Source organism: Clarias gariepinus, chromosome 15 (genome assembly GCF_024256425.1).
Source record: "Clarias gariepinus isolate MV-2021 ecotype Netherlands chromosome 15, CGAR_prim_01v2, whole genome shotgun sequence".
NCBI classification, from domain to species: Eukaryota; Metazoa; Chordata; class Actinopteri; order Siluriformes; family Clariidae; genus Clarias; species Clarias gariepinus.
Window position 1 is genome coordinate 7,447,322 of NC_071114.1, and position 25,154 is coordinate 7,472,475.

The 25,154-nt window shown below is 39.3% G+C and overlaps 1 protein-coding gene across 1 annotated transcript in view; it reads left to right on the plus strand.

The window, feature by feature from the left end:
• Nucleotides 1–25,154, plus strand: part of cntnap5l (contactin associated protein family member 5 like) — a 135,748-nt gene that overhangs the window by 34,563 nt on the left and 76,031 nt on the right. The window contains exon 3 of the mRNA XM_053513006.1: nucleotides 7,274–7,467. Coding sequence (XP_053368981.1) covers nucleotides 7,274–7,467 — 194 coding nt within the window. The remainder of the gene's footprint in view (nucleotides 1–7,273; nucleotides 7,468–25,154) is intronic.

Below are 25,154 nucleotides of genomic sequence, written 5' to 3' on the forward strand. Positions count from 1 at the left end.
GAGGAGAAGTGTATTGGTGCTAAGAACAAGGGAGATGTGTAGAGCTGTGGCAATTACAGAGGCATAAAGCTGATGAGCCATACAATGAAGCTGTGGGAAAGAGTAGTGGAAGATAGGTTAAGGGCAGAGGTGAAGATTTGTGAGCTTTCATACCTAGAAAGATTACATCAGATGCAGTATTTGCCTTTAGGATGCTGATGAAGAAGTACAGAGAAGGTAATAGAAAGTTGCATTGTATCTTTGTACATTTAGAGAAAGCGTACGACAGGCTGCCGAGAGAGGAGCTGTGGCATTGCATGAAGAAGTCTGGAGTGGCAAAGGAATGAAGGTTAGCCACAGTAAGACAGAATACATGTGTGTGAATAAGAGGGACCCAAGTGAAACGATGAGGCTACAGGAAGCAGAGGGAAAAAAGGTGCAGGACTTTAAGAACTTATGGTCAACTGTCCAGAGCAACAAATAGTATGAAAAGGAGGTGAAGAGGCGGGTATAGGCAGGTTGGAATGGGTGGAGAAAAGTGTCAGGTGTGTTGTGCGATAAAAGAGTATCGGCGAGAATGAACGGAAAGGTGTACAGGACAGTGGTAAGACCAGCGATGCTCTACAGCTTAGATACAGCGGCAAAAGACAGAGAGTTTGAGGTAGCAGAGCTGAAGATGTTGAGGTTCTCTTTGAGAGTGACAAGGATGGATAGGATCAAGAATAAGTTCATCAGAGGGACAACCCATGTTAGATGTTTTGGAGATAAAGTCAGAGAGGCCAGATTGAGGTGCTTTGGACATGTTTAGAGGAGAGATTGTGAATATATCGATGCTGAGGCTGGAACTGCCAGACAGGAGGTCTAAAGAAAGACCAAAGAGGAGATTTATGGATGTAGTGAGAGAGGACATAAAGTTAGTTGGTGTGAGAAAAGAGGATGCAGAGAAAAGGGGTTAGATGGAGGCAGATGATTCGCTGTGGCGACCCCTAAAAGGAACAGCCGAAAGACAAAGAAGAAGAAGATGCTCGGTGTACTAAATCCTGTCTATAAAAGATACAGACTGTCTTACTGTCTCTGTCTGGTGACTCCCTTGATGCAAAGCTCATCTTTAAGTAACCGTGTAAGCACTAATGTCACTGTTCCTTCACGATTCGAGGACCGATTCAGAATGCAAAATTGAGCCTGCTTTTGCTACTTGGTAAACAAGTAGTCCTGAAATTTAGGTGTCATTGTTCTGAGGTTTTGACTGACCAAAAAGATGAAATGCTGTTTCTTTATGTGCCCTTGTTAGCTTTATCTCATGTAATTTTTGCTTTATCTCAACTGAAATTCTGCATCATGTATAACAAAAGTGTCACTACATAACAGACTATAGTAGGCATAGATTGGTGTTTATTTACCCAACACCTTATGTAATGCTTAATGTATTGGTGCATCTGCTAAGGATCTGAGTAGCAGAGCCTTGTGTATATAACAACCTGTTTTATGTGTTTGCTCCAAAACAGTAAGGGGGTAAGAAATAACTCAGTGTTTTTGGCCTACTGATCAGAATGTCCCAAGTTCAAACCCCAGCACCACCAAGCTGGGCGCTTGAGCAAGGTCCAACTAAACCAATGAAAAAGCATTTATCATGCTGATTCTAGTACCCAATAACACTTGACCTGGATAGTCTATTTGATTTCTGTGTACATTTACACATGCATCATCTATTTTAAACATGCATCATCCATATGATCTGACACACCAATAAGCTGAAATGATGTTTCTTTACTGTATGTGCCCATGTCAGCTTCATCTCATGTCTTCTCTGCTTTATCTTAACTGAAATTATGTATCATGTATTACAAAAATAAGGTGGCACAGTTGCTTAGAGGACTGTCACCTTGCATCTCCAGGGTCTGGGTTCGGTTCCCGGCCAGGTTCGATTCCCGCCTCTGTGTGCATGGAATTCGCTGGTTCTCCTCGTCCTCGTGGGTTTCCTCCTGGTTTTCCTTTTTCTTCCGACAGTTCAAAGACCTGCAGATTAGGCTTATTAGCATTTCCAAGTTGCCCTGTAGTGTGTGAACCCTGCGATGGATTTGGCAGCCGGTAAAGGGTGTACAGTACCATACCTCAATTCCTACAGTAAGTCTTGTATACAGGATAAAGCGGTATAGATGATGAGAGCAGAGTTCAGTTTACTTGACACCTTTAGTTATCCTATTATCTACATGTAGCTATCTACAGTACTTAGCTGCACTGGATTACGGCCAAATATATTGCTGCATCTGCTACAAATCTGAATAGCAGAGCCTTGGCTAGATTGAAATCTGTTTTTTTTTTAATGGATTTTCCACAAAACAGATTTACAGTATAATGAGCCATGGTTTTAAAAAATAATCTTGTTTAATCTGGCCCTAAGGTCTAAATGTTATTTTTAATATCCGGTTCAAAACAGTTAGGAAAGCAGAAGATAGCTCAGTGGTTAAGGTTATGAACTACTGATCAGAAGTCCGCCCTCAGGTTGCCACTGTTGGGGCCTTGAGCGAGGCACTTAACCCTCAACTGCTCAGATGTATAATGTGATTTACATAAAAAAATAAAAGTGGATAAGAGTGTGTGACAAATACCATAAATACCATAGTTTTCTACATATCCCTAAGGCTAGTTCTAGTACCTAATACCACTTGACCTGGATTGTCTTTTTGATTCTTGAGTACATTTTTATTTTATAAAGCATGCATCATCCATCAGCTCTTTGTATTTACTGAGCTGCATGAAGCTTATGTTTAAATTCATTTCTCTTTGTTGTTGAGTAAAAGGTTTGCCCGGTCCTCATCATGTAAAGTTCAGTCTGTGTGATGTGTTATTCCTTCTGTTAGTGAGATCTCTACTTAAATCCCATGTGCCGTGGGTGGTCAGAAAAGCAAACAGCCAGTGTGGCTGCTCTTTAATAAAATAAGTCCCTCAATTAAGTTGGGAAGGAAAGATCACAGCTTGCTCTTTTTAAAATTTTCTTTTTTCATTGTTCAAACATTCACTGCAAAATCCTTTCGACTTCCTGATCTGTAATGTAAATGAGAAACCTTTACTTAGTAAATGATATCGCTTTTTTCTGTTTGTTCTGTCATCTTCAAAAGGAAGATGGTCTGAAATCACTGTTCTCATAGCTGGACCGACTAATGGTAGAAATTACTATACAGTGTGTGTGGGCTTGTAGGGTGGGTGTTTTTTGGGGGGCGAATCAATGAACCCACTTACTTTATCCTGTATACAGGGGTACAGGGATATCCTGTATACTGGAGACTATTCCAGCAGACTTAAGGCAGTTGGTGGGGTACACCCTGGACAATGTTCCGATCCATCGCACGACACTCAAATGCTCATTCTCGCACTACTGCCAATTAGGGAACACCAATTCGTCTAATCTGCATGCCTTTGGACTGTTGGAGGAAACTCATCAGGCACGGTAAGATCATGTAAAACTCATGCACGCAGACCAGCGGCGGGAATCGAGCCTAAACCCTGGAGGCACAAAGCAACACTGCTAACTACTATGCCAGCGCGCCGTCGGGGAAAATAAAACAAAGCACAAATAACAGAGCAACTGCTGCCTCAGGCAGCTTTAGGAGTGTGATAAAGTCTACAGTGACTTATACTGTACAGTAGATAATATGAACATATTAAAAGACTTGTGTATTTTTAAATTATAAATAATTTTTAATCTTTACCAAAAAATAGTTTTAGTAATTGTTTAAGTAATTGACTTTTAAAATCTGTTGGTTAATTTTTCGTTATTGTTCTAATCAATAGTTGATTATGTTTAAATTACTGTAGCCCTAATTAGTGTTGCACAATTGGTCACATAAAAATCGCAATATGAACGTGCAATTATTTACCTGCAAAAGGCAAAAAATTTTACAGGTAAAACACGCATAGTCTTTAATTTATGTAGAGTTTGTCAATAATTTAGGTTTTCATTTTGGTTTTGGTTTTAAACTTTTTTAGAGGTGATGAATTAAGATTGGCAAACAACCTCTTAATGAGGTCATTCATGCCGATAGTTGGTGTTAGCCTGGATAAATATGTTATAATATTAAATGGTGCATTCAATAGGTAAGTATCGCAATTCATGTCAAAATAATTGAAATCACGTTTTTTCAGCCCTAGTCTTAAGATGAGCCTTTTCTCTCCATATAAGGTGAAGCCAGAATGCCGTTTCCAATCAACATCTGCTTTTGTTGAATGTGCTCTGACATCAAACATGGGCATTCTTTTTTTTTTTTTTTTTTTTTTTACTACAGTATGTTTGTATCAATCAATTCATCAATCTATCTATATAAAGAAAAGAAAGGTTGTTGTCTGTACATTGGTCAGAACTCGCCCTTTCAATTATATACTGTATTTACATTTCATACATTGGAGGACCAGAAGCCAGTCTTAAAAATGTCTCGTCTGTAGGTCTGTGTACAGTATGTCTGTCCAGTTGATTTTGTCAAAGCATCATGCAAAACTGGCTGGACAGAATTTGATGAAACTTTGGCAGTCGCTCGTTTTTCACTGAAAGCTAAACCTGCACTACGAATTAAATTAAAATGTTGAGTAAAAAAAACTTTATTTTTCGCCAGATTACCTAACAGCAGCTTTCGCTTTTTCGTACGAATATAGTGCTTTCGCTCAAAAGTTGGCTGTGGCTACACATGTTGCTCAAAAGAGCTAAACATATGCTATAGTTTACCATATAACAACCATAATGCTCCTAAAAAGCACCCCAATCCTCACAAAACAAACAAACATGTGATCCAGCAGGGCTTACTCCAAAAAAAGGTATGTACAGTAAGCTATAAAAAATGAGTCTTCAAAGATGTATGGACAGATAAATGTGTTTTTTCTTTCTGCAGAAACTTTAAAACAAGTTCGCCCTATCATCCGGAGATCGCGAGTTCGATCCCCGGGTGATGCTGTAACCTCTCGCAGCCGGAGGTCTAAAGAGTGCTGATTGGTCAAGCTCTCTCAGAGGGGAGGGATAAGAGGTACTTAGTGCTCCCACATTAATCACGGCTCTACAGCCATTTAGGGGCGTCTGTGAGCTCACGCAAGCGGAACGAGCGGATAGCATTGACCTCTGAGTGTGCTACGCTGCCCCCAACAGTGCATGAGTGAGCAGTTCAAAAAAGATGCGGTCAGCTGGCGTCAAAAGGTTTGAAGGAAACGTGATAGTTTTCGGCCCTCCCGACTGAGTGGTAGTAGTAGCCTTAATGTGGGAGCCCCCTAGGGATAAAAAGAAATTGGACACGACTAAATTAGGAAGATAAAACACAGGTCGTGAGGACAAATAAATCCTCCGCAGTCTGAGATGAGGGCGTGTAAAATACTCGAACTAAGTATTGAAAAATGTGTAAAAGTGATGTCATGAACAGGCATGTGCTAGATGTAATATAATCTACATTAAACAGCAAGTGTTTTCGGGTGACGAGGAAAGAAGTGCAACGTAGTGTAAACAAGGAGTAAGATACTGAAATTATATTATCACTGATTACATTAAAGCTGATCAGCGTGTTTTAAGCTTTAACTTCTGAACTATTTCTACAAACTCTTTATTACCGGTAGTCAATCAATAGAACAAACTTGTCGTTCTTCTTCTTGTTTTATGGGGGTTGGCAGATCTTTCCTTGTAAGCCAGTACATTTTGATATTTGCACAGCTTTGGCTTATGAGGATTATCTGTAATTTCTACCAAGTTTATAGCAAAAAGGGAAAAAAAAAAAACATTCGGAACTCACAGTGACTAGGTTATTGGTCCATGTTATAGTCCATTACCATCTTCAGTATGCAAATATAATATTAATATGACCAGGAAGCTGGCAATAAAATTGTTTTACTCTATCTGGATACCATTGAAAGTCATGCCCACAGCTATACTGAAATCAGTGCAGTACAAGATAAAATATATACAGCACTAAGGAATCTGCAATCCCCTCAAGCCAATCCATAATCACGGCAGTACGGTCTGGAGATTACTTTTTCTTAGCACTTTTTACTGCCTAGAAAGCTCTCCTAAACAAGCAGAAAATAACTTGCATTAATTTTTTGTGCATCAATAAGAGAGTAAAATAAATTGGGTAAAGTTTTAGCATATTTAAATACCATGTAATGGCATACAGATGAACGTAACTAAAATGGCTTAAATAGTTTATTTAATTTTGCAAAAACAAGAATGCTTCCGGGGAACAGGACTGGCATACATTATTATTATTTTTTATTTTTTTACTGTATTTTAGACAATCAACTACAGAGTGGTTGGCAAAGGAGAGGTTTTGCTTCGCTGTGGAATAGGTTTGACGCAAACCCATCAACCCAAACACCAAGTGGTGAAGGTGTGCATGTGCGGGTCTGGAGGCAGTGCCATCGCTTGCCATGGCAGCAGGCAGAGTGGGCCCACATGGGCAACAGCTCCTGCATGCTGCCTTGAACAGATCCTTCTGGCCAACTGACCCCTTCCAGTTCTCCTTGAGCATGGCCACACACGGGAGTCCCTTATGACGTCCGGCAGATGAGTTGTTTTCTCGGCTGGGAACGGGGACCTTAACATTAAGACGCAGTGGCCTTTTCCTCTTCGGTTGCAGGATCACAAAATGTGCCCCTGTACTAAAGTCAAAGTGCCGCGGGAGCTTCTGCAATCTTTGTGCGGCTGTCCTCAATGCAGAGATCAAACGGCTGCACTAAGTTCTATGGCCTTTAAAGTCCCTGGGGCACGTTACATTACCCCGCTCGCATGCCACTTGCATTTAAGCATCCACTAAGCGACTCTGCTCAGTAGACCTCTAGGACCTCCAGCTAAAGTCCCTGAAAAACAAAATTACTGCACAAAATAAAGAGCCGATTGTTGGATCCATATTTCTTGGCAGACACGGAAAAGCCCTAAGTAGGCTAAGGAGGCTAAGTCTGATTGTCAGAAACCTAAACAAATGTTATAATTAACCCTAGAAAATCTGATGACAGAGCAACAAACTAATTCTTAATTCATAAACAGTCTGAGGTTAACACTGGGGTTGGATCTAAGACTGAGACAATGGAATGGAGAGCTGATGAGTTTTAGGTCTATTACAGGTCTGGAGGTCATTGGATGTGTTTAGTTACAGAAATGTAATATTACCCCTTTCCGAGGTCTGTTCATTTTCTTGTAGAGCTGAATTAGATATTGCCGTCGAAAGAACAAAGAGGACAAGCTACAGTACAAAAGCTATATTATTTGTTCGATGTCCCTGCTCTAAATATCCTTGCTATTGCTATTGCCTTCTTCCTCCCTCTGTAGGTTCTGGTGGATGGTCTCCAGACAGTGAGGACCATCAACCCTGGTTGCAGGTGGACCTGAGAGATCGGTTGGAGGTGACAGCGGTGGCCACCCAGGGCCGATGGGGCAGCACGGACTGGGTGAGCAGCTACCAGCTGCAGTACAGCGACTCAAGCAGAACATGGAAATCCTACAGACAAGACAACATGCAATGGGTAAGACAAGACAACCTGCCATATGCAGGCTCTGCATGTGTACTGCTGTAATGAACAGCTCTGCAAACTGCATCATGGCTTTATTTCTGCCATATTTACTCTAATTTAAATGTGTGTTTATGCCTAAATGGATGCACAAGAGGCATCATTTACTACGGAGGGAAATGCTGCAATTGTCATTTAAGGTTTGCCAATTAATTCTGTTTTATTTAATTTTAATTGTTTTATTCTATTTCATTTAATTTTTATTTAAAACCTGTTAATCCTGTTTGTCTCTACAGAGCAATATTTTTCATGCAATATTTTCATGTTACCTTAATGATATGTTGATAGTTTGGTGGGTGATACATTATGTTTTTTTTTTCTCCTCCAATTGCTATTTCATGGGCATTTGCATGAAAGCATATCTGCTGACATGCATAGGACAGTGTGTACAGCAAGTTGTGGGTCATTTAGGATTTGGAGATGCTCTGGCATGTTGTACTCAAGCCACTCCCAAACTTAACAAGACTGTGCAAGTGTAAAATATAAAAATCTTCTGTGGCCCACCCAAAGCTTTAATGGATTTTTTTTTTTTTTTAAATGTGGTTACTTACTTTTTAAACAAAATTGACAATTAAAACAGCATTTTCTTTATTTATTATAAATGACGTCTCATGGCCTAACATTTTGGGAAACGCTGTTGTACCCTATTTGCTCCAAACTTATGTTTTCCTTCTCCTATTACTGTTATCTCACCTTAATAATTAAAAAAAAAAAAGTTGTTAAGATGTATAAACTGTTGTAACAGACCTAATTATCTGAATAAGTAAAAAAAAAAGGTTTTGTTGGAATTGCTGTAAGTAAATGGTAAATGCTTTTAAAAATAAATAATAATAAAAATAAATAAATAAATAAATAAATAAATAAATAAAAAGAAAATATGTAATGCAATTAAAGACTCCTTACACTTATGAACTTATTACTCTTGCCATAATGTGAGCCATAAGTATAGCAGATGTGTCCTTGGTCAACTCATCCTTCGAACAGTGGCAGCTTTTTTACAGCAGAGCACGTCAAAGCAAAAATATTTACGTTTATTAATTTGCCGAATCACAACAGCAAATTAAAAGTGTGATAAACAGCCTACATTACACGCATACATTATGACTTCACGGCCTTGATTTAGGCTAGTATCTTGTGTGCACAATTAACTGTAACATAAAGCATTTTTCACCCCTGCCTTTCATCACACTTTCTGCCACTGTACTCGTAGTTCATCAAGCAGAAAAATGGGATGTGCTGGAGCTGCTGAATAATGAGGGTGGAAGCCATACTGGTAAATTAAATTAGCACTGATTAATGTGATTTTTGCGACAAAAATTATTCATGTAGAAATATTTTGCCGATAGTCTTCTCCCTTCTCGCTTGCTCACCTCACATTTTCTTTCCACTTAAATGCGTTTGTGCTACCCAGAAAAATCACTTTAAGTGTCTTCATACGCTTAAACTGGGAATATAAAATGTTTCTAAAACATACTGTATACTATATGACCAGACATATGTGAACATCTCCATCCCTATACTTCCATATGTGGGCTTAGAGCCTAGAATGTCTTTGTAGCGACCAGTTCCAGCAAGACTGCTGATTTACCGATTTACTGATTTACCGAAGTTAGAGTGGTTGAACTCAAGTGACCTGCACAAAGCCTTGATCTGACCCCATGGGATGGCCTGGCAAACCAACTGGTACACCAGGCCTTCTTGTCAAACATCAGTGTCTGACTTCACTAAAGCTCTTGTTGTTAACTAGGCACAAGACCCAACAGATTTGTTTTATGGTCTAGTGTAAAACCTTCTGAGAATAGTAGAGGTTATTATAACAGCACAGAGTGAGAGACACTCAAACACTTCCAAATTTGATCCTGAAATGGTGCGATCTTAGAATTGTTGGAAATTAAAGGGGGTTCATCTGGATGTTTGCCAGAGGAATCCTAGACATACTTAGTTTTACCACTACAGGACACGCAACATTCCACTCTAACATTGGTAAATCATGTTTTCAAGAACCTCTCTTTGTGTTCAGTGTCATTGTCTTGCAAAGTGAACTAGTCTTTACAAAGTCACTGTAGACTCTAGGCCAATATATATGGGGGTATAAGATAATGGGGAAATGTTCAGGTGTTCACATACTTTTGGTCATATAGTGTATATTGTGGAAACATTTCGTATTCCAAATTAGGATGTGCAAATCTAAAATCCGAATTGAACAAGGTGACTTGTAACTTAAATATAGCTATAGGGTTAAAAAATATGGGCTACCCATTGGAAAACCCATTACCCATTGGAAAACCCATTACCCATTGGACCACACATCACAATTTGGTCCTTGTGACAGTACAGTAGCTACCGTTTATCTCTTTACAAAAACATCTGGAACTATGTGGGATATGTTAGGCAACAAGTAAACATTTCGTCCCTAAAGTTGATGTGTTGGATGCAAACATAAGGATTAGACTGACTTTGACAAGTTTGCCAAATTGTGATATCTAGACAACAGGGTCAGAACAACTCCAGAACTACAGCTCCTGTGGGATGTTCCCGGTCTGTAGTGGTTAGGACGTACCAAAATGGGTCCAAGGAAGGAAAACTGGTGAATCGATGACAATGTCATGAATAGCCAAGGCTCACTGATGCACATGGGAAGAGGAAGTCTGGCCTGTGTAATCCAATTCAATAGAATGTAGTTTAAATTGAGGAAAAGGTTAATGCTGGTTCCATTAAAAGAACACACAGTGCATTACAGTTTGGGTGGCAAAAGTGGGGACCTACTCAATATTAGGCGGGTACTGTAGTTATAATGTTACAGCTGATCTCTGAAGTGTATCTATAGGACTATAATAAGTGTGTCTGACTCTAAAAACAGATCTACAGTGTACACAAATCATCATTTAATTGAAATACAAGTCGAATGTCTAACAAACTGATGCAACATCATAGTCTTCAAATATACAGTATCAACACAGTATAGAGAAACGGTTATTCAATGGTATGGTAACAGTTCCAGCAGTGTGTGTGTGTGTGTTTTAAATATGGTTAGTGGTCCAGTGTGTGCATTCATGTCCACACTACTAAGTTATTCTTCACTTGTGGAACATTAGAACCCCTGATGGATCCTAGCGACTAATTTAACAAATGTTAAATCTGTTTCAGGAACTTAATTATCGTTGAATTGTTAAGAGTTCATTTTCAGCCCTGAAAGCTTTAGGAAAAGTGCCTTTGAAAGCATGGCTTGCCTGGTAATTAGCATGACAATTGGCAAGTTAATTTGCTTAATCACTTCAGATTTTAATGAATTAGCCTGTCCATTGTTGCTTAGAGTGGCTTAAGGGAAATTGCGTGGACACATTGTACCGTGACCAGAAATATGGAGGTTAATGGTGACTCCCTGAATTAAAACGATAAACACTCCAGCTAGGTAAAACGCTCCCGTTTACACTTATGCAATGCTGACGTCTTTGGCAAACTGTACCGTGATGCGTAGAGTGTGGGAAACTTTGTCGTGGAGATGTCACTCTACGCCAGAGTAACGCCAGTGTTCTAGAAAAGCCAGCTGGTGACAGAATCACAGTCACGCATGGTCTCATGCCATCTGCTTCATGCCAGTGTAGAGCCACCGACTCTCACTAATGAAGCATACCACCCATTACCCGAGAGCCAACCTGTCGCTATCACTCATCAGCTTTCGACCAGTAATCAAATAGATCCCGGAGTTAAGATATACTGTAGATAAATAGTCCAAATCACCAAATGTATTATATTATGTACACTAACAGCTTTGAGTGTTATTGTACACAATTAATGACTAACTGGGCACTTTTTATTTGAAGCTACAACCACTTTTCAGAACATGATTAAAATCTGGAAGGATAATAATGAACCATCAACATCATGGAAGAAATGTCGTCATAATGAATGACTGTGATCAGAGATCACTTAAACTCTTGGTAAAGCCACATCATTAAAAAATCGATGTATGTGCACATTGTGACTTGAACTCATGGGATTGACCACTTAGTTAGTGAGGGGGTCTTTAATTTGCTAGAGAGGATAAAGATTGGACTTTGGAGGAATAGGACAAGTTCGTACGGTCTGATGAGTCCAGATTGAGCCTATTCATTGGGGTAAGAAGGAAAAGAACGTGAAGTGATGGACCAACCATGCATGGTGTCCACTGTACAAGCCTCTGGAGGTAGTGTTAGGATCTGGGGAGGCTTCAGTTGCTCAGGTCTAGACTCAGTAACGTTATGTGGCAACAAAATAAAGTCAGCTGACGACCTGATTGTACTGAATGACCAGGTTAACACTCCTGCGGAGTTTATTATTCCTAATATTACGCAACTTAAGTTGTGAAAGGGTGGTTCCGGGAGCATGAGGAATCCTTTTCATAAAGGAATTTGTCACCACACTGTGTGTCATAATCAAAGTTTAGAGTTTGTGACTTCCTTTTTGGCGAGGCAGTGCAGAAAGTTTGTGTGTGGGGATTCATTTATTACTCAACTTTCTGAAGGTCTGTACTATTTCTTCCATTCTCTTCACAAGTTTGCGTTTATTGGAATAACACATTTATATGTGCCTTGCTACCAATATTGTCTGTCTCTATATAATCATTTCTGGCTTAGAAACTAATGAACTAACACTCTCCCACACGTTCTCTGTAATGCTTATGCTGAACAGGGTCGCAGGAGGCCTGGAACCCATCCCAGGGGACAGGGGGGATTAAAGCAAAGATAGAATGAAAAATGAAATAAATAAAATAAAATAAAATAAAATAAAATAAAATGAATAATCCAAATAAAATAGAGTGAAAGTGGACATTTAAATTGCACAGGCCCATGATTTACAAGATGAAAGTGTAAACTGTGGAAGTATGAAGATATAAAATGAGTTCAGAAATAGGGTGGAATAGGATAGCAGCAGTATGATTAGAGACAGGGTGTATGAAATGATAAAAGATGTGCATCAGCAGCAGTGTGATTGTCCATGGCCGAAAGTGCGAGATAGTCTTCTGATGTTTAAATGAGCAGTGTGCAAAACAGAAAAAAGTACAACACGCGAGAAAAGGGTGTTAGCAGGAGTGTGTGTGTGTGTGTGTGTATGTGTGTGTGTGTGTGTGTGTGTGTGTGTGTGTGTGCGTGTGTGTGTGTGTATTATGGGAGGAAAAAGGCCAAGTTCGATTAAATTAGTCTTCAGTGGTGTTCTGGTTTAAATGTGTTTTTAAAAGGAGGTGGACTTATTTATCGCTCGCTTCCTGTCTCTTGCTAATGCTGTTATACAGTACTGCCATTTCATAAGGTATACCTACAATGCTTTAAGGGGGGACGGATAATGCAAAATTGACTTTCAAAAATTTTTTTTTGTACATTCAGATAAATAATGAAAAAACATGATGTTTATCCCTTTTTCATCGTTGTATTGGGTGAAACTTAAACAAGCAAATTAGACTGTTCCCTCTTTGTGACCTCACATACTGTACAGTGGCTCAATGCTCAGCTCCGCAACATTTTAAAGAGCTACAGTAAATAAGGAAACCACCAAAACACAGCATTGGTGCTGGTTTTTTTTTTTGTTTCATATTATACATATAATACAGAAAATGTGTGTGCCAAAGAAACCCCATTGTGCCCCAAAAAAGCCCATCTTACAGTGTTATAATGTCTCGCTTCAAACAATAATCATTTGAAATGCCTATTATTCATATTTCTTTGGGTATTGATACATAAATTGGTGTAAGCTTCTAAAAGCATATGACATTAAAATTGTTGCTTAAACTTTTTTTGGTAAAAGCTTTAAAAACTAAAAAAAATCTGTAGTGTCCGTAACCATGTCGAATTCATGTTGCAATACCCTAACAGTTTTGCATTTTAAAATAATACACTTTTTTAGCTTTGTTTTTTAATGTTGAATATAAATTGGCCAAGTTTGATCTGAATGACAGTTAAGATCATTGAAAGATTTAAATAATAAAAAAAAGTAACATACACTACATAAAAGGCCATGAAATTGTATTCAGCAAATGTGTTTCTTTTATCTGATAAAAATATAAATGTGTATGCATATTTACAAAAAAATGAGGCATAGATCGTAAGATAAGAAGCATAGCAGTACCAAGAAAAATTGTTATATGATACTATCCGAAAGTTCACTTTTTCACCTTGTAAGACACTTTTCAGCACCAATACCATGTTTGGCCAAAAGGAAGCATTGAGTTAAATTTTTTGACACAATGTTGAGTGCAAAAAAATCTCTCTCTCTCTCTCTCTCTCTCTCTCTCTTACATGCTCAAAATCTTTCGCTTGTTCACAAACTTGTTCTTGCGCACACAACTTGTACTTTTCCCAGTAGAACTGTCCAGACAGCTTCTCTCTGTCCAGACTACAGTGTATATTTTTTCTTCATAGTGTGTATGTTTTGTCAGACAATAGGCACAAATGCACAGCACAAAAGTTGTCTGTGTTATTATTTCATGGTTATTCATCTTAGTTACACACGATAATGAAGCCACACTTGAGAAGAAAACAGGATTAACTTGTACAACTGAAATAGCTTTAAAATGCATTGATTATGGTAATCTCTCTCTCTCTCTCTCTCTCTCTCCTTTCTCTGAACTTATGCATATCATTTTATAAAAAAAAAAAAAAAACAATAAAAAAACAAAGGGAATCATTACACTGTACACTTGGAACTTATTTTACCCGGTAAATTCCAACTAGTGTATGATTACAAAAAAAAACCAGAGCATCAATGCTAGTACGTGCACATGTTTTATCAGCTTATGTATTTATCTCACTTAATTTTCAGAGCTTTTGTTTCTGCTAGGACTACAGGGGGAAACGATTTAACTGGAGGCTTCGGGAAAGCGGCTCCCATTTCTATATTACAGTGTGAGGATGTAGAAAGTACAACAGCGATGCTGCCGGCACATTACTGTATACAGACGTTGTTATAGAAAACAGTGTAGAATAATAAAAAAAAGTTTATAATATTTGCTAGAGAACAGTAGTTGCCTTATTAAAATAAAAAAATAAAAAACATATGCATGAAACTTGTGGAGTTCAGAGGGGAAAAAGAAAGATTGTTATTATAACTTAAAATAATAACACAGTCTCATTTTTGTGCAGTGCAATATAGTTTATTTGTGTCTTCAATAAACCTTCTGGTTCACTGACCAAAAAAAATTAAATAAACTGATGTCGGAACAGAGACTGGCATTTACACCTCTAATTGGGATGTACTGTAATTATTAAATAAACCTGAAAGGTTGATCGGTGGCTTAGTGGTTAGCACTATCGCCTTGCACCTTAAGGTTCCGTGTTCGATTCCCGTTTCAGGTCTGTGTGCATGAGGTTTGCAAGTTCTCCCTGTGCTTAGTGGGTTTTCTCCGGGTACTGCGGTTTCCTCCCGCAGTCTAAAGACATGCAGATTAGGGTAGTTGGTGTTCCCAAATTACCTGTAATTGGCACCCCATCCAGGGTGTACGCCTCCCTGTGCCCCAAGTCTCCTGGGATAGGCTCCAGCTCCCCACGACCCTGTACACAGGATGGAGCGGTACAGATGGTGAGTGAGTGAAAGTGGTGCGGTGATTCTAGCTGTTACACAGAGACTGAAGAATTAAAGTATATCCTATTAAACAAATATATATTTAGATATATAGCCTTTGTTAACAATACATTACATAGTTTAACCATGTACTTTATTTCAGACCACCTAAAGAACATTGTAAGGTTCACCTTTTAAACGAGCACATGTGATGATGAAGCACAACTAGCCGCTAACGGCAACAACAGAAGCTGAGGTCAAATTGAATGAGCCAATCGGAAACATTGGTGGGTTTGATGGTGCCTTAACCTGAGTTAAGCGCACTTATGAGAAAGTTGCAAGCACGATACCGAGAAGGGGATGGTTTGAGGTTGCAAAAGAGAGAGATTTATTATTTCTTTGCTCTGGTTTGTGGCAGAGATATAGCTCCTCAGGGGTAGCGGCTAACCACTAACGGATATCCTAGCCCTTTTAAGCTCTTAGGAAGTGCTAGGTTAGCTATTAGTGGTTAGCAGCTAGCGTGTGCTACATGAGTTCTTTGTGCTGTGTTTTACCTTTTACGTTGCTAAATATCGAGGGATATCATTGTAAAATGTTTGCCCTTATTTTGTCAGAAAATAAGACTGTAAAGCCTGAAAATGTTTGATAAGGTCCCATTTTAATTGGCCAGGAAACTGCACTTCCTCAAAGGGGCATCCATTCATTCACTCACTGAAACACTCATCGCCTATACAGTTTTGTCCTATAGACAGGATTGCGTGGGGTCTGGAGCCTAGAGCCCAATGCAGGGTACACTCTGGATGGGGTGCCAATTCATCACCGGACACACTCGCACACTCATTCACACACTACGGGCAATTTGGGAATGCCAGTTAGCCTAATCTGCATGTTTTTGGACTGTTGGAGAAAACCGGAGTACGCAGAGGAAACCAACCATGCACGGAGAGAACGTACCAACTCCATGCACACAATCCCCAGGCGGGAATCCAACCCTGGCCCTGGTGGTGCAAGGCGACAGTGCTAAACACTAAGCCACTGTGCCACCACAAGGGGCATTCAGGGCAGTTAAATTAAAGCTGCAGAAGCTTAAAATATTGCATTGAAGAAATTAGTAAAACATAAAGAAAATCAAGTACACCAGAATGCAGGATCTGAATTGTATGTAAGCTGGAAAATTAACACATTTTAAGGACCTTTAAAACATATTCAAACTTCTTTAAAAAGGAGTATAATACTGTATCCATCCATCTAGGAACGTCTGTAGTCTAACTAGGGATTTTAAAGGCCAGTGGGGATTATTGTATTTAACTGGAGTGGTAGGACCTCCTGCCAAATTCACACAGTACAGTATGTACAATTTGGAAATGCCACTTAGCCTTATATGCATGTATTCTGATTGTGGGAGGAAACTGGAGTACGAGGAAGAAACCCACCAAGCATGGAGAGAACATGTAAAACTCCATGCTCACAGGCCCAGAGGTGCGAAACAACCCAGACCCACCAGACTGCTGTGCCATAATACTGTACAGTATATGACCTTTAAAACATGCCTACTGTTGCTCTAAACAACTTTCCAACCTAACTGTAATTACCATGCATCATAAACAATGAATAAACATTTATGCAGATATATTCAGATAATTATTTTAAAAACTTTGCATTAGGAAACAGTTTGCATTAGGCGTCGCATTGCAGTTTCCCCTGACTAAATCTGCGGCTTTGTTTACATTACAAGCTACGTTGCTCAATTCCAATAATTGTAGGTGATTTTTATCAGACTCTTACACTTCTGAAACAGCACACAGGTGCACATCAGCACATGTTGATCATGCCATCTGGGTTAAAACACATCATGAGTTTGTGTGACCACTCATTCATTTCATACAGTGGATGTGATTTTGGCAGAAATGTGCTCTGGAGGATGGCGAGCAGTTAGTCAGCTGTATTTTTAGAGGTCCAGAGACAGAAAGAAAGATAGCTTGCTTTAGATGTTTTAGCAGCTATTACTAGAACTGCTATGAAAACCCTGTGCTGACTGATGACGTCAATGAGCGCCTAAGGCATGTGCAGAGGCAAACAGCTGCATGAATACTTGCCTTTTCTCATTCAAGTCGCATGGCCACATGTCGGGTATGTATTAAATCTAGGACAAAAGTGAATCAGATCCGAGGTGAAAAACATCAGGTTTGTGCGTCCAGACAGCCCCTAAAAAATCTGACCTGTGTCACTTTAGGGTGAAAAATCATAATAAAGTCACTTCAGGCTGTTACATTTACATATACATGTAGGGATTTGGCGGACGCTCTTATCCAGATCGACTTACAAAAAGTTTAAAGTTTATATCTGTTAACATGAATGCCTTCTAAGGGGTCAAGCTCAAACCTGTTTTAGCAGTACCATCCCTCTAAACAACTTTGAAACTAATTGGAACGCCAACTCCTCACCAGATTTCTGCACCCAGCATCTGTGACCTTACTAATCTTGTTGTGGTTAAATGCACACCTGCATGTCAGCATGGTGGCTTAGTGGTTAGCAGTGTTTCCTGGCACCTTGGGCCTTTCACCATGGGTCCGGAGCCGATCTCCAAGACTCTGTCTGCATGGAGTTTGCATGTTTTTTCTCCGCGCACTCCCACAGTCCAAAGACATGCAGATTAGAAAAATCGGCATTCCCAAATTGCCCCAAAGTGTGTGAATGAGTGCGTAAGTGTGTATACTGTATGTTTCAATGGATTGGCACTCTGTCCAGGGTGTTGTACCTTGCCTCATGCCCCAAGTCTCCTGGGAAGGGCTCCAGACCCCCCACGTCCCTGTATACAGGATAAATTACTATAGACAATGAGATGAGTGTGGGAGTGAGTGAGTGAAAAGCCTTCCCAGAAGTATAGCAGGGAGTGAATCTGAAATGAAATATGCAACAAGCACATATGAATGTAATCAAGTGTCCACATACTTTTGTCTATACATATTGTATCAACAAGAATGTTCGAGGTATTCAGTAAATGTGTAATTAATAAGGCGTTGGCTTAGCCGGACTTTAAAATAATAGAAGACTTTTCCTCCAAGCTGGATAAGATGAGACAGAATCAGTGATTAAACGCACTTCAGACTCCACATAGTTTCCGTTCAGGTTGTAGTGGATATGACGCTAACTTCAGTTGTGCTTTGTTTAGTTTGGGTTTATTGCGACAGCTGTGAGATCAATGGCTTTATTCTTCAGCTCCATGATGCTGGTTCATGTTCTCCTGATTCTCTAGGGGTGAAGTAGCTCCTTAACCATTACCACACAGTGACATACACGCACACACACACACAGACAAAATCAATACATTTAATTTTAAAACACCATTTTGCAGCAACTCTCTGTGCAGCGTCTCTGTGCTTAAGTTTTTAAGCTTATCGAACCTGATCCTCGAGTTAGTGATGTCTATGCAGGGTATAATCGCAGTCATAACACGGGATGAAACATAAAACTATGACTAGAATCAATTTCTTAACTATTAGCATATTGGGACTGGGAAATATTACAGCAGGCCTACAATCTCACAATCTATACAACAGCAGAAACACATTTAAATTGGTGCCCAATGAGGGGGAAAAAACACATTGACAAAACTATGGCGCCATTTGTGGCAACCACACCACCGCTTCTGGTCGATTTCTTTGACGGTCCGGCTTTGAGGCTGACGCCGTGGAGGTTGGTTAGTAGGTTTCTATAACTTAAAACATAACTATAGGTATCTAAAAGCTGGTTATTTACTTGAGCAATCACACTGTTGTCTGTCTTCAGTTGTATCTTTATCATCTTTATCTTCATTTCCACCATTTTGGTGCCACGTCTTTTTAAAGCGTTTGTAACAAATTGATTCTGCTCCATTTCCCATTTGTTTGTTCAGCTCCTCTGTCTAGCTCTGGTGTTAAAACAGTTACTGTAGCATGGCCCTTGTCCATTATCTGTTAATGTTGTTTTCATCCCTCTTTCTCCAAAATGAAAAGAGTGGTTGAAGGTTCGCTAATTGTGACATTACTCACTCTGCCAGCTATACAGTGTCCACTGCTGCTGGTGAACAATCACACTTCCCATGTTCTTATTGGCAAGTATTCTTAGTTCTTCAATTATCACCCAATTTGTTTGTTGCTGCCATGGTTGTGCAGGACTAAAATTAGCCCTTGCATCTCATCTTCTCACCACAACCACATAACATGATAGTTTTGCACCTGATTCACATTTTGTCTTAAGGAGCCCAGCAGAACCCTTAGTTTAGCTTCTGATGTTAGGATCATCATTATATGTTGTCACCTCCATGCTTGTGTTTGTTTTATATAGTCCGAGTCGTTTACTCTGGACTTGCATACATCTTGAACCAGTCCATGAAAGAACACCAGACCTAACCATGGCTGCAGCAGGTAATCTAAATCAAGTCTAATTAGGCCAAGCAGATCCTAGAGAATCAATGGCAGATCCATCACCTTACCAAAGGCCAAGGAAGCAGCCTTCCCGGTGTAGCTTACACTAGAGCGACAGGGGGCTCTGACCAGTCCAGCCAATAACAGAGGCTGATGGGGCAGCTTTGAAAAACAAGCTTTTGCCAGCAGCCAACAATGGGGTCTCAAGGGCTAAGTCAACACCAGATGTCAAAAGGGTAGCCAGCAAGCGTAGCAACCCAAAGGCCAGTACGTTTGCAACATCATGGATGCCCAAGCCAGAGCATGGCGAGGCAGCTCTGCAAGCCATGCTATGTACTGTATGACATGACCTCATATATCCAGCCTTAACAGAGGGCTCTGTCATGGTGTTACCAAATATGCTGCACAACTACAGTTCCCATCAAGTCACTGCTTGTCACCTGATCACAGGACTCATTTTAAATGATTGTTTGTACCTAATTCATGTCTTGGTTTAATGAGCAATCCTCACATTTGTGTATGACTCCAGCATCTGTTGTTAGTAGCTTCATTATTGTGTTGTCATATCTCCACGGTGCTCATTTTAAAGTTGCATACAAAGGTAAAAACAGTCCAATTTACAGTATATAGTTATTTCTAAGATTACAATAAAACAAAAATATTCTATTGCCATATAGTTTGTTAGTTTATTTCTAGTAGCAAATTGAGGTTCGCTGATGCACAGCCCTGTTAAGGTCCTGCCACAGCATTTCAGTTGGGTTGAGATCTGAACATTGACTGGTCTATTCCAAAATCTAGATATTTTTTAGCAGCTGTTCTGAAGTGGATTCACTGGTGTGCTTCTGATCATTGCACCGTTAACCCAATTTTGACCAAGCTGTAACTATCAGATAGTTGACTCAATTACTGCAAGGTACCAACTTCCCGTGGCTGCAAAATAAGTCCAAATCATTATCCCTCCACCACCATTCTTGACAGTGGTGTCACTCTGGTCTCATCTGTCCATGTAGGACATTGTTACAGAAGTCTTGTGGTTGGTTTAAATGCAGTTTTGCGAACCTCTGATGTGCTTCTGTGTTCTTTTTAAACAGAAGAGATTTCTCTTCCTGGCAACCCTTCCAAGCACTCCGGACCAACTTCTTCTAATTGTGTTGCCATGGACTTTAACATTTAACATGCTCAGTGAGGCCTGTAGGGCTAAGATGTAGCTCTTGTTTTTTTTTTTTGTTTGTTTTTTGCATTTCTCTGAGCATTGCATGGATTGACCTTGGGGTGAGTGTGCACAGACTTCTCCTGGTAACTGTCATTCCACATGTGAATAATCTTTCTCACTGTAGAATGTTGAATTCCAAATAGTTTGGAAATGGCCCTTTGCATTGTATTAACACACACCTAAATGCTCCAGACCAAACTGGTTATTTGGCTAATACTAAGAGCAGCTACAGTATGATCAGATGATTTAGGTTTTTCCCACCCCCACACACACAAACGCCGTTGAAAGGGGCATACTAACCTTTAAACGTGATGGTAAGCGGAGGCAAAAGTAATCAGCCTTCATAATACGGCCACTGCAAATTTCCAGAACAAGTCAGAGATGTTTTAAAGCCTAAAACTACTAAAGCGTGTTACATCTCGTCTTCTCATATTCATGCCAGAAGTGAATGCCGTCTCAAGCTGAATAAAGCATTTGGAATTAAAAGTGCATTGCTCTTAAGTTTTGCTTTAATAGGATTGGAAGGTTAGCCGTTATTTGACTCTTTTTTTCTGGTTATGGATTTCTGCACAGACCACCCCCTCTTCATCTCACATAACAAGGTTTTGGTGTCCAAGTCAGCACCCACTCAGATCGATGCCATTGACCGACGGGGACTTCAGCTTGAGCAGCTAACGTGGCTTGGCACATTTATCACGCAGTGACAGATCCCATTAACACACTCTTGAAAGGTCAATCAAATCAAAAACATGTTTATGGATATTTTGTCCTGGCGTTTCAAAAGAAGGCCATTCTTTCTGACACAATATAGTCGTATCTGTATTAATTACGTATACTAAGCTAAATGCACTGCTTCTCTATAGGGTTGGAAGAGCCTGCTGTGCGGCATGTGGATATTGATTATAGTAATCTAATGAGCGACAATCAGCCACTGTGTCATAAATCTTTCATCTCTAAGGTCATAGCACTGGCATAAGCTGTCATAACAGTTCTCTTACTACAGTATATCAGAAATCATGCACATAGTAGTAATATTGTTTAGTTTTAAAGTGATGACCTGTTATAGGAAAAATCTTCACTAATGGTGCTCTCCCATCCATCCATCCATCCATCCATCCATCCATCCATTCATCCATCCATCCATCCATCCATCCATTCATCCATCCATCCATCTATGAACTTCTGTAGTCCAACTTGAGACCGTGGAGGCCAATGGTGATTACCAGAGTATTTTGCTTTCCCATTCTTTTTTCCGACTTTAAAGGACCTCCAGTCATCGTTCACACACTACAGGCAATTTGGTAATGGCAGTAAGGATAATCAGCATGTCTTTGGACGTTAGAAGAAAACCCAAGAAGCATGGGGAGAACATGCATACTCCATGAAAACAGACTACGAGGTGGGAACCGGACCCTGGAGGTGGGAAGGCAACAGTGATAACCACTAAACCAAAATGTGCTTTAGTTATCACAGTGGTTGAACATGCACTGGCTATATGTTATCTTACTGTATATTCAAAATATATTATGACAAATTGGTATCGGAGTAAAATGTATGAAGTAGCGTCATATTTTCATCAGCTGCCCAAAAATATTCTATCCTTTGAGCACCGTGTAAATGATACACAATAACTTTTATTGCTGCCTCTGAATATATTGAAAGTGCAAAGCCATGTTTTTGTTTGTTGAGTGGCTGATGAGTGGTTTGCATCTTGTGGTATGACCGCTATATTATTCTCCTGAAGTGTTCGTCAAACACTGGATTGCTGGTGATGCCATCAACATTTGTTTTTTGTTTTTTGTCCATTTTACTGACAAGAGTACATCAGTGGTTTCTGACTATTTCCTTTTTTCTCAGCTTCAAAAACAACTTGCTTCAACTCTTCTATTTTTATGCTAAAGATGATTAAAAATAGCATATAGTACATTCAGCTTTTTAAAATGTGTGAGGAACAAGAATGAAAGCAGGATGGACATAAAAATGCTCCATGGTCCCCAGTTTGATCCTTAAGCTCCTTTCATATGTACCGACGAGACCTCCCGCTGAGAGCGATTTTGAATAGAAAATTGTCGAGAATTCCTGGAACTCCTAGACTCTCATAGGGGTCTCTTTAAACTCCCCAAGCCTCTCTTCAATCTCACCACCTCTGCAAAAATCTATTGGACATGTCAATTCTTCCCGTAGACTTGTCACGAGAATAAATCAGTACATTTCTCTCTTAGCGTTCTCCTGACACTTGTAGACTCACTCCTAAGGCATTCCTCAGCACTCCCCAAAGTCATGGGGCTCTCCTGGTTCTCGTCCAGGTTGTGTTTGTAGGATTGAAGAGTGACTAAGGAGATCGAGGAGTAATCAAGGAGAAGTCCTTCGAGTTTTGCAAGAATGTGTTTTCTACTTGGTGGGAGTTCTGGCGATATTGACGAGAACGAGGAGAGCGTTGGCGAGAGATCTGCGTAATCTAAGAGGGAGTTGGCGAACTTGAGGAGAACGTTGGTGAGAACTCCCGCTAGGGGCTGTGAGGCACATGCGGTGCTAGCGTCGTTCTCCCATACCTCGCTTGTGACACTCTCTGCGAGCTCTCCTTGTTGTCGCAGGCCTGTCGTCGAGCGCTCCTCGTTTCCCATCGAGCACTCCTTCTTCTCGCCGTTCCAAAAACCTTAAGATCAGTGGATATTAAATCCTTATTCTCGTCATCTCCTCACCGAGAACTCAAAATCATTACCTGTAAGATTTCTCGTCAGACTCCTAGTATGTAAGGGGCTTTAGGTCAAACTACAGTGTGTGCAGTTGTACATGTTCTTCGCATGTCTGCATGGTTCCCTTTGGGTTCTTCAGTTCGAGTGGCTATTCTGAAAGTACAGTATAAAGTGTGTGTGTGTGTGTGCCGGTCCAGGGTGTATTTCCACCTCGTTAATGTCCACAAACCTTACTAGCAACTTAAAAGAACATCATTGGTAATGACAATGGAATTTATTTTAAAGCAGGATTTTCATGATGTCCCAAAGGATGTTAGTCTTATTTTACTAAAACCTTTACAAAAGTTAAGCAAAACTAAGCATGTATCAATAAGGCGTCTAAGGTTCTAGGTTGTTGATTTAAGGATCTGAGGAAACCATTATGTCACATTAGTTACATTAGCTGCCATTGCGTTTTACTTTATCCAGGGTGATTAAAAAAATGTTAACACTTATAACCCTTACCATATATGGCCTAATTGGAATAAACCTTAATTAATATTGTCATCGTTAATGCACTAATATTTTACATATGTATAATTCAGGCTAGGAAACAAAAGTTCATTTAAAGAATAATGTTAAGTAGACTCTTTAAGTGTGTTGTTCCATATTCATGCTTTGGATTTATGAATAAGTACCAAGTTTTCACACTGTAGAAGGATAAGGCACAAAAGTCATCATCTTTGGATTAGAATGAGAATTACTTGCAAAGTCGGATTCCCTTTATCTGAGGGAATGCAGGCGCTGTTTAAACAGAAGTTTTGTCATTTACTGTTCGGCATGCAAAGCACATGGTACTGATTGTATGGTACTGATGTATTTATACATACTTCTTTATTCATTCTTTTTTTTCTTTCTTTTCATTTATTAACGCATGGCTCGTCGTACACTTGACATACAAAAGACATCTTTGTAAGTGAAGTATTCTTAAATCTAGCCAAAACCTATAATTTTTATTAACAAACCAAATATAACATTATCAATCTTATTTCTAGGCAAATGTTACTAAGCTTAAATTTATTATTTCATTGACAGAGAACTTTGTTTGTTTAAAAGAAAATCCTAAAGCTAGCAAAATGAAAAAATATGTAAATAGTAATAATCGTATTAATCTTATTTGTTTTGTTGTAATCTTGTCATCTTATATCGTAAATGTGAAGATAAATGTTACTATAAGCCAGATATTTTCATATGGATTTTTTCCAGTGTATCAAATCAAGTATTAATTTGCACATGTTAGTTTTATGTGAAAAACTGCCTGATGAATATCATATCTTTCTAAAACTTTAAAGGGATTATAAAAACTTTTAATCTAAAAAATAGTTTTAAAGAATTTGAACTAATGTGAATACTATTTAAGCTGGTTGCTCCAGTTCTGATACGAAAACTTTTTTTTTTTTTTTTTCGCTCTTAAACTGTGATGCAGGTGAAGTTATTTTGGGGTAGCAGGAAAATTCTGATGTTAGAATGTGGCTCAGGTTTCCTATTTCTCCGTACATCACTGAACCATCATTTAAATATTATAGAAGTAGGATTTCAATCTTTTTACCAAAGCCCTCCACTTAAACAAACTTACACTGGCCATATCTCAACAACTATCCATCATACATTAATAATTTAATAAATAAATAAATAAATAAATGTAAATAAATAATAAACTTTGAGCTTTCTTATGATTCTGAAAATAAACATAACTCAGAATCACGCAAAATGTAATTTAATATTTAATTTGATGTGACAGGTCACATTTGCTCT